At 38.7% G+C, this 9,960-nt stretch overlaps 1 protein-coding gene across 1 annotated transcript in view; it reads right to left on the minus strand.

Annotated features, from left to right (window-relative positions):
- The window catches only part of LOC104834233 (maltase-glucoamylase, intestinal-like), a 46,531-nt gene extending 39,438 nt beyond the window's left edge, over positions 1 to 7,093 (minus strand). Inside the window, exons 1-4 of the mRNA XM_010571401.1 lie at positions 6,970 to 7,093; positions 5,337 to 5,410; positions 985 to 1,105; positions 787 to 896 (exon numbers count right to left, since the gene is read on the minus strand). Coding sequence (XP_010569703.1) covers positions 787 to 896; positions 985 to 1,105; positions 5,337 to 5,410; positions 6,970 to 7,093 — 429 coding nt within the window. The remainder of the gene's footprint in view (positions 1 to 786; positions 897 to 984; positions 1,106 to 5,336; positions 5,411 to 6,969) is intronic.
- Positions 7,094 to 9,960: the final 2,867 nt, after the last annotated feature.

The following is a 9,960-nucleotide window of genomic DNA, read 5'->3' on the forward strand; positions in this document are numbered from 1 at the left end:
ACATCCACTTTGTAGTTTAATTTGGAGGCTGCGGATCCAGTGAAAGGTCGCACATGCTCATGAGGGACTTCAAATCTTGGTGTTTCAGGATCAGTGATCTGCACATATTTAACAACGGAAGTGTTGGGCTTTTAAAAACTAATGCCTAATTCAAACATTTTCCAGCATTAAACATAGAGTTCTGACTTAGGATATTCCCACCCCCATTCCAGTCTCCTCTTCTGCCTTCATTGTTATTCAGTTCCAACGTTCATCACTCATTTTCAGCCATTTCCCTCATAATACTTGACCCTGTGTTTCCCTGGATTAGTAGGAACCCACCAGAAGAGGAAGGTCTCCCACAAAAGAAGCCCTGCTCCCTCCCAGAACCCATCGCTACCCTACATTCACAGTGTGTACTGTTGAGTTTTCCATAGAAAACAGAAATCATTCAAAGAGCTAATGTTGTCTGTCAAAATGATTGAGAGATATGGCCAGGCCATAAATTAAAAGTAAGTAAATATATTTATCCCCATAATTTTCCTATGATGAGTAAAAAAGGTAGGTAATATAAAAGCTAAGCTTCTCAAAGGTCTCAGTAATTTTTCATGCAGAAATCCCACTGTGCTAAATGCTTGTTAACCTGATGCATTGCAACAGCAGAGAGGACAAAGAAAGGAGGAGCCGAGCAGTTCAGTGGGAGTCATGAGGGATTAATCCACCCCTCCTAACTTACTGCACAGGAACAGCCAGCCTAAAATCTCGCACAGAACATGAACCTTAAAGCAGCACAGCAGCAAGATTAACCTTGAACCGGAAGCGATTTGGTGTCTGATACTCTCCTGTGAGGAGGACAGTGTTGATATCATTTCCAAACAGGGAAGGTGATGGCAGCCTTGCTAATGTAGTCTCAAATCCTTGGGAAGAAAACACATGATGCAATGTTATTGTGTTGAATCGGACACCGGCACGCACATGAATTGGGGAGCTCAGCCTGCAGCTTACCTGCCTGAGTTGATCTTGTTGACCCATCCACTTTGTACCCATGGTTTGAAGCGAAAAAACACCAGGGCACACTGGTATCACTCTCAGGACTCCAGCAGCAGCCACGCAGGGTGCAGGTGCTCTGATTCAAGGACATGAGGGGCACAGATGAGCTGATTTCACACAAATAAATCCTCTGTACTAAAACAGTTAAAATGCACATGGAGTGTATTTTACCCCAAACACCGGAAACCTTAATAATATCTGCAATCAGATCAACTCCTTCTCTGAAACTCTATTGAGTGAATTCAATGGCACAGAATACACTTAATAGAAAGGATTTTTTTGTGGAATCAGAGTAGAAACTTGCTTAATAGACATTCATTCTTTCTTAAAACCACAAGATCCACAGGCAAAATGAACATTTAAAAAGAATTATTGAAATATTTGAGCTGTCACAGATGCAGTATAGTCTGGTCAAAAATCACACACTGGAGAGAGGGTGAAAGTTACAGTTGGCTTAACATCTGGTAAACATCTGGTTAAAAATCTACATATGCATAATTGATCCTCATGTATAATACCTACATTTTAATGTAATTTTCTAATATCAGAAATGTTCAGATTGCTTCTGCAGAACCTCAGATTGAGATAAATCAACTTTTTTTTTCAAAAAAACCCAAGCAAATAAACCTATTGTTTAAAGCATATATCTCAGTGTAGTAGCACCAACCTTTACACTACCTTTCAGTAGTCTAATAAACTACAGTACCTTTGTTTTGCTGTTAGAGATTAACTTATTCATGTACTGTTTGCGTGAGTTTTATGTTTGAAGATAAGATTTGGGTAATACATCACTAAGTTTCCATACATTTTCTCACATTAAAACCCCAACTTACTACTTAGGGCAAAGGGCAGTAGTAACACAACAAGCTTCACTGAAGGCTAACGGCAGTGTCCATAAGTGATCTCAGGTATCCAAATCCAACATGTAGATCTTCAAGACCTTTCCCTCTACCTGCCCACTAACAGAAGCTGTTTCTGCCTTCTTCTGATTATGCTCAAATGTTTTTGGTGTTTGTGCCATGCTTATTTAAAGCATTCTGCAGTTTGAAACAGGTGGAGACGGTCCAAAATCTCTATTGCTGCTGTCCTTGGCGACAATAGTTTCTGGGTTATAGAGCCCAGCCTGGTTCATGCAGGTCAAATGCTTTTCCCAGCCTCTGAACAGAGCAAAGATAAGCCAGCTCCAGCCCAGAAATCATGCACATGGTGAAGGAAAGCACAGAAGGAGCTCACAGAGCCACCAGCTTGGGAAGTCTTAGTGCGTTTATTCAGTAGCGATTGCACAGAGCCCAGAAATCTCTGCAAAACCACCCAAGATAAAACCCAGATTGACCGAATAGGTAAGTGTTTGTCTCTCTGTCATGGACTCATCACATCAGAAAACACGTCTATTGTCATTTCATTAGGTTCCAAGCAAAAAAAACACAGTTGGAGGAGAGATATAGTGACTCATTTTCCTCCATATCGATCCACAAATCAATGCACTTTCTAAGGCTGTGAAAAACCCATGCTCACTTTCCACTTTCCCAATGCCCACCATGAGAGTTCCCTATTTCCCATTGTATAAGCTATTTCAGAGTAAATGAGAAGAAGCACCAGTCCCCTCCAAGACTGCAGAGATCACAGCTTTGCTCCCTTTCTTCATTTCCTTCATTTCCTTCATACACAGGGGAATATCCTAAATACTTAAGAAAAGAGTTGCTACCTCCATCCTCTTATCCCTTCCTAGACTAGTGACTATCCCATGCAATGCAGAATAGCTTGAACAACAGATTTTCCTAAAGCCTGGTAGTTCAAGCATCTGTGTGCTCAACTTTGTAAGCATGCTTTTCTTTTTCCCCAGCTACTTCTCATGAATACTTGTTGACTATTTTCAGCAGCAGTTACTTTACAGTTCAGTGATGTTCTTCTAGCTAAATCTTATTCTAGTGGATTTGTGAGCTATAGCTCTGTATTTTTGAGGTACACTGAACTTGCTGCATAAGGAAGTAAATAGAGAAGTGCAAGATCGCTTATGCCTGACACAGGGAAAGGAGCAGAGTTCATCCAAAGACACTGGAGAGGCTGTTATAAAAGCTTTCGTTTAGTGTAAATAAAGTTGTGAGCTGATCACAGCCTCTGAGCTATAAAACTAGCATAATAGATACCAATACCCAATAAAGCCAAAGAGAAATAATTGTTGATACGAGGAAACAGTTTATGCTGGGGTACACTAGGAGATGGCTTCTGACCATTGAACTGAACACCAAGGATTAAAAAAAGAATAGTTTGTCTATGTGCTGAACTAAAATGTTTCTCTTATGTGCACCCAAACAAACCTCTGCCAGCAGGATATTTTGGGAAAAAAACCATACAAATCAAAACAAAACCCAACAATACACCTTTCCCCCAAGCTGTCAGAGGTATCAGTCCAATAATGGATTACACTAGCTCTGCTTGTGGTAGCTCATTTTTTACTGGTGCGTTCTTCTTGTCTAATCAAACTTCATGGCACAGCAGTGAATAGTTAAGAAATAGCTACTGTCTTTCAGCATGTCTATCTTTGTCAACCCTGTGATCAGTTAATAAATATCTATTTGCTTTCCATACTTCTATCCTCTGCAATCCTACTCATTTTCTGGCTTCGTCTAGGACACTTCAGTGAATAAAGAAATCAAGACAGACGCTAACCTGCTATATGAGCTTAGGCAAATCATGATTTTCCCAGCTGCTGTTTTTTCTGAAAACTACTAATGGAAACCACTACAGAAGAGTTATGTTATCCTAAGCAGGTACCTGTAGTTTTACAGCTCTGCTGTTTGCTGTATTAGAATAGCCTAAAGAGGGACAACCAAAATGCTTCCAGGAGAAAATTTATACAGGAATGAATGGGCACACTGGGGTGGGACTCTGGCATGTAACAGCTTTCATCAGGGCACAGGTTAAAGGTGATATTTATGTCTAATCCTGTGAAATCTGCTGCCTGGTCTTCACTAAGGAAAGAACAGATTCAGGAATCATTATTTTACCTCTAATTCCAGAGCAGGTACCCCAACATTCAAAACTGCATCTCGCCCTACTTTTCTGCTGGTATCTATAATTTGATTATTTTTAATTCTTTCTAATCAGTGATGTAAAAAGCAAGGACAGACTTACAATAAGGCTTCCAGTTGCAACCAGAGCAAAACAGTTTCCCTCACTGGATGATGAGTGCAGCACGTAATGTGGGGTGACTGGTTCAAAGGTAGCAATTAAAGATTAAAGTGATCTGCATGACTGCTCCTACCATGGTGTGCTAGCTCCTGGGAGGGCGAGGGAACCAAAAGAGTAGAGGAATAGGTTGTGATTTGAGCCTTTACTAACCTGTTCACCCGCAGGACTTTATTGAACTATATATCATAGCAAAAGCCATGGCATGACAGAAGCTTTAACAACTGTCATTTCTGGAATTAGACTGGGAATTTCCTGAGAGATTAAGACAGCTGGTTAATAATTTTTTATACCTCTGTGAATGACATAAACTTCATGCATCATAATATATTCACTATTTTTTCTCCTAAGCTGCCCCTGAACCAAAGAAAGATGCCAGGCATCTACCAGCTTCCATCAGACAATGGAAACATCCATTGCAAAGATGAAAAATAATAATGATAAAAATAACAATAATAGCCTTTCAAGACCAACCACTACAAAAGTGTTCTGAATATGAGAGCACTGAAAAATTAAGATGATACTTTTCACTGGGAATCAACTCACAGAATCTTAAGCCAAAAGGTTATTTCTAAACTCTGCGCTCTCCCAGGTAAGACACCAGAACCAAGAAAGGAAGACGCTGAGATTCAAATGCGTTCTGAAGGGAAATTGTGATCATGTCTCTTATAATATAAAAGTCTTGTGCACCTGGTTAAAGTGCATCTTCACCTGCTATTTCTGCCATTATAAATGCTAGTACTTGACCATCAGACAAAAAGAAACTGTTCAGGCAATGTTGTTAAAAGTAAAGAGTGCCTTTTTTTAACTGCTTGATGTCTGACTAATTTTGTTTCCACCTATCCCAAAACCAAACTGCTGGGGAGTACTTTGGCAGTGGTCTTCAACTTTTGACAGCAAACTGCTACAGTGGCTAGAAAAATCAGACCTTCCGTCAATGGGCTGAAATGGGTTATAAAGGAGTTAAACTTCACTGCAAAGTGTTCAGGGAATCACAGATTAAAAAAAAGGTTAAGAAAACAACTGATATAGTAGAGACAAATTAAATTCTTATAATTAAGCCTGAGGCTTTATGGGATGAAGATTATTTTCTAATTTTTTCTAGAATGTTTTCAGACCTTTGTTGCTACTTGATCCGGGATGCAGTCAATTCTCTCTTCTATTAATATGTTCGGACATTCTGGTGAAAATTCTGTTAGGGAAATACATTAATGGGTTATTACCAGGATTTCCAAAATGTAGGAATAACTTGATTACTTCTTAACTCAGTAAATGCTTCTGCTGGCTGTTTCTCACCATCTTGAAACTCTAACCATTAATACAGATTCAAATGAGTGTAAACTATCGCTACTGTGATTTATTTTTACCTTTGAAAAGTGGCACACCATTATTTCAGATAAAGGTAGGACAAATTCACTTTAAAGTTTTTGAACATATGGGTGACATTGCTAATTTTATTTCTTAAGGTATACATTAATCCAGTTTTCAGTAAGTCCTGTAGCTCAATATGCATATTGTGAAAATATTGTGAAAATACACGCCAAATTAAAACTGGAAGGACTTTTCTTTTTCTTAATTGTACTGTGCTGCTGCTTTCACAGGTGCTCCTTCCCCTGAATACTGTTCTTCCACAGGACCTGGAATTAGAGCATCAGGCAAAAGCACCTTAAAGCTCCATTAAGATGCTCCATTAGATTTCAGGTTCGTCAGACCGAATTTAAGGTGACCTCTTGGCAACTTTAGCTGACAAAAGGATACCCGATGGTTGCTTTCAGTTTCTCCCAACAATGAAAGCTACTTTACATATATTTTGGAACACTGCACATGTTTGGAATAAGAACTATGAAGTGTAGAATTCTTGTCTCAGACTGAGATGCACACAAATACACAGACTCGCCTGTTTGCATTATCTGCAATATACGCACTTGTACTTTTTGCTCAGGCAGACTCCTACTCATTTTGAGACTGAAACAGGCACCAAATATGCAGATATTAGTCTGTATGGGCAGTTTTACCAAAACACCAAAGTGTTTGTTTTGGATAAGCAATTATTTTTATTTTACTGCCATTCTCACCTCCAAGTTTTTGCTTCAATCCCCATGTGTAAACGGAATTACTCACACAAAATGGAACTGTATGTAAAGCAGGGTGCTCTGTATCACACCCCTGTAAGACAAGTGGTTTCTAATGTACCAATACAGGAAACACTATAGGTTTTTATGGTTACAATCTATGTTCCACACAATTTGGCTGTTGCCACATTGTCCCCCTGATCCCTTTTCTTTTTTTCAGTGTTGTCTTTTTTATATTAAAAAATTGTGAAATCATACCAGTGCTATGTCTATAAAACAAGTCCAATCTTTGGAGGAAGGGATAAGTTTTTTTTCATGAAAATAAATTTTGAGTCACACTATTTATTATGTTTATCACTGGTAACTTTACTCATATTATGTGTAGGAAGAATTTCCCATGATTCACCTTTCGGTAATGATAAGAACATAACAGTAACACTGAGAGTCAGTACTTTACAGTGGTATTGTTGGGTTTTTTACAGTGCTTAGAGTGATTTTTTTTTTTCCTTACTTGAACATCCATGTTCTTGAAAACCCTGAATCAAACAGTGACAGAAGTGATGCCAATGATTAGTTCCTGAAGCTCAGTGGCATTTACAACAGTCTCAGCAAGCAAAGCTGAGCAGTTCCCACTCAGGGTTTTTGCTCTGGTCCTACAGCAGCAATGGGAAGTACTTACCTGTAGTTTTGACTCCGGATTGTCCTGACGCTAAAAGCCCAATGAGGACACAGGCTATGATCGCCACCAGGCAGAAGAGGACGATCAGGGTGATTTCCAGCCCACTGAACTTCCTCTTGCCCATCTAGACCCAGAGAAACACCATTGGTAAAAGGAAAACACAAGTCACAGCTTTGAAAACTCTATCATCAATTACATTACTAATTTAATAAAGTAGCAAAATTTATAAATTATTCAGATTTTAAACCATGTCACCCCTAATCCCAAGGTTTAAATAACACACTTCTTAAGGACTATGTGCAATGAATCTGCTACGCAGGATAACTCGCACAGCGCAGGTTACTGCATTATTACACTAGTGGGCTATCACTGAGAAATGTACTTTCTTCCCTGCAGACCACTTCACGCACAAAGAACAATTTTCTCCTGAGATTAACTATGGAGTTTCTTACTGAAATTCCTGAAACAGAAAACAAACAAAATCCTCTTCCCATTTTCTTTTCCCCCCTTTTTTTTTTGCAAGTTTTCCTTCCTTCTTTAGAACAAACACAAACTGTATCCTGTTTCACAAAGGAGGATGTTGATTTGTTACAAGCGTACTTGACAAAACCTCTAATGAGCTCTGACAGCGTGCTTGTGACACTTGGAAAAGGCAAGACATAGTTAACAGGGTAAATTACTTGTTTGTAAAGTGGAAGAATATATCATGTGTATAAGCCCATGGTACACTGGTTGCTGCTGAAATCACAACTGAAATGAGCCAGCGTATGTTGATGGAGTCAGTGCCTTCAACTGCTATGTAAAAGTCGTCTTTTTCCCATTATTGTCTTTTTTGTGAGGCACAGTGGAGCAAGGCGTGCTGCGCCAAGGGGGCTGTGCTGGCTGCAGAGCCACCTGCTCAGCCCCATGCGAAGAACAACACGGTACCATTAACATTGAACTGCACACCAGCAATAAAACTAATTAAAACTAATCTCCAGCATCCAGATCAATACACATTGGCAGCTGCTACTGCATTTAACATTTGGTTAAAAACATTTAACCTTCTAAAACAGCCTTAAATACAGAGAAATTGGTTCTTTTTAGTTAAAGCAAGGAAGTGGGGGAATACATGTGCATTGCTCTGACATATAGCAAAACACTTTTACATGTTTTAGTGATGACCCAAAGGAACGAAAAATACTTTAGAAGGAGCTCTTTCTTTTTCTGTGAAAAAACAGTTTAAGTCTATTGTCTATTCTTGTCTCCTATTTCTTCCAAATATAACCCACCACCCTACCTGCACCCCTATTCATGGAAGTCCCACAGCCACAGGAATGAAAGTTCTTTTGTGTGATGTGCACTCAGCAGTGAAGCAAAGGTCTCCACAAACTTGGAGGCAATAGAAGGAATGACATACCTTAAAGCCCCTCCGGTTCCTTCATCTGCTGCTCTTGATTGCAAAGCTCAACATCAAACCTGAGGCTTTATCCTTTGCTGTTATCAGGTCATTGCATCGTTTGCTAACTGACCTACCAATGGCAGGTACATACATATTTACAGGCAGATTGCGGAAACTCTTTGAACTAAACATGGTTACTGTGATTATTGCAGCCAAGGAATGGCTGGTTAATTAATAACATTTTGGTTCAATATGATGCATCACATTCTGCAGCTGAGAGAAAAGCAGCCATAAAATGCCAATAAGCTTATCCATGTTGCATGACTAAGCATGAGTTTTTATTCTCTTCTTTTTCCATATCTTTGTTACTAGAACCTTTATGGAACCTTCACATTCTCTGTGTATCATTTCTGCTTTAAGCACCACAAGAAGTCATTAAATGTTCCCAAATGAGGAAAAGAGCTATTAAAATAGTTGCAGGAGAAAATCTAATTTATGACCATTAAAACTTTTTTAGGAATTAATTATAAAATATTAATTTTAATATTAATAGAAACAGATTTCATGGGATACTAACAATAAATGTCAAAAGCAGAACAGAAAGATGAAAGATTAACATGGACAAGAATTTATAGGGAAGAGGCTTCAATCATAATCTTAATATGAAACCTTCATACATAACTGGGTTTTGTCTTTTTCTCAAACAGATAGATAGAATCTTGACATTAAATCTTTATTTTCCAAAGGAAAGCTTTCAATTCATACTATTAAAGTATTTACAAGTTATTTTTCAGTAATGTAGAAATAGCTGAGAAGTGCCACTTGTATTTTTTGAACTGTTCACAAATTTATTCAATTTCCTCAATATCTCACCTCCAACTGTGAAGTGCAGGAATGAGATGTGTCCTCTCTGAGCACAAAGGGAATGGTCCTCTTTTCCTCAGTCAGCACTTAAAAGAGAGAAAATCAATCACACATATAGAGCACTGGGGCTCTCCTGTAACCATCCATCTTTATACAAATCAATGCCACCACTCTCAATGACTTTGTTTTTGATATGCAGCCTATTATTTAGCTATCCCACCCTCTCCATTTCATTGTAACATCACGCATGTCCGCACGTGTGCGAGTAAGCTCTGGAAATGTAATTCTAACATCCCTCTCAATATTGCTAAATATGCTGCTTTATGAGTGCATATTGAGAACTAATGGTTTCACATGGATTATGAAGATTTCAATGGTTTGGGAGGCCTGGGGGTTTTGTTTGATGTATATCTGTTTTCCAAGGTTTATATCTTCATTTAACTGTTCCAGGAAAGTACTCAGTCCAGCAAAGCATATGGCAATGTGTTTCATTTAAACACGTCTGCAATCACCCTGCCATCAATATAACCATTTGCTTAAGTGCTTTCCTGAATTCACGGTGCTACAAACTTGTATTACCAATCACCAAGTGAACATTTTCTATCAACTTGAGAGCGTAAAAGCACTGAACAAAAACATCTCACAAGAGGGTTAACCAGCAGGTTTCCTAGCTGAGTGTATTTTCATTAGTCTAAAAAGGATATCAACAACAGGTTTTTCAGGTTGAGATGTGATATCGAACTCTG

Source organism: Haliaeetus leucocephalus, unplaced genomic scaffold, assembly GCF_000737465.1.
Source record: "Haliaeetus leucocephalus isolate CR32 unplaced genomic scaffold, Haliaeetus_leucocephalus-4.0 Scaffold323, whole genome shotgun sequence".
Classification (NCBI taxonomy): domain Eukaryota; kingdom Metazoa; phylum Chordata; class Aves; order Accipitriformes; family Accipitridae; genus Haliaeetus; species Haliaeetus leucocephalus.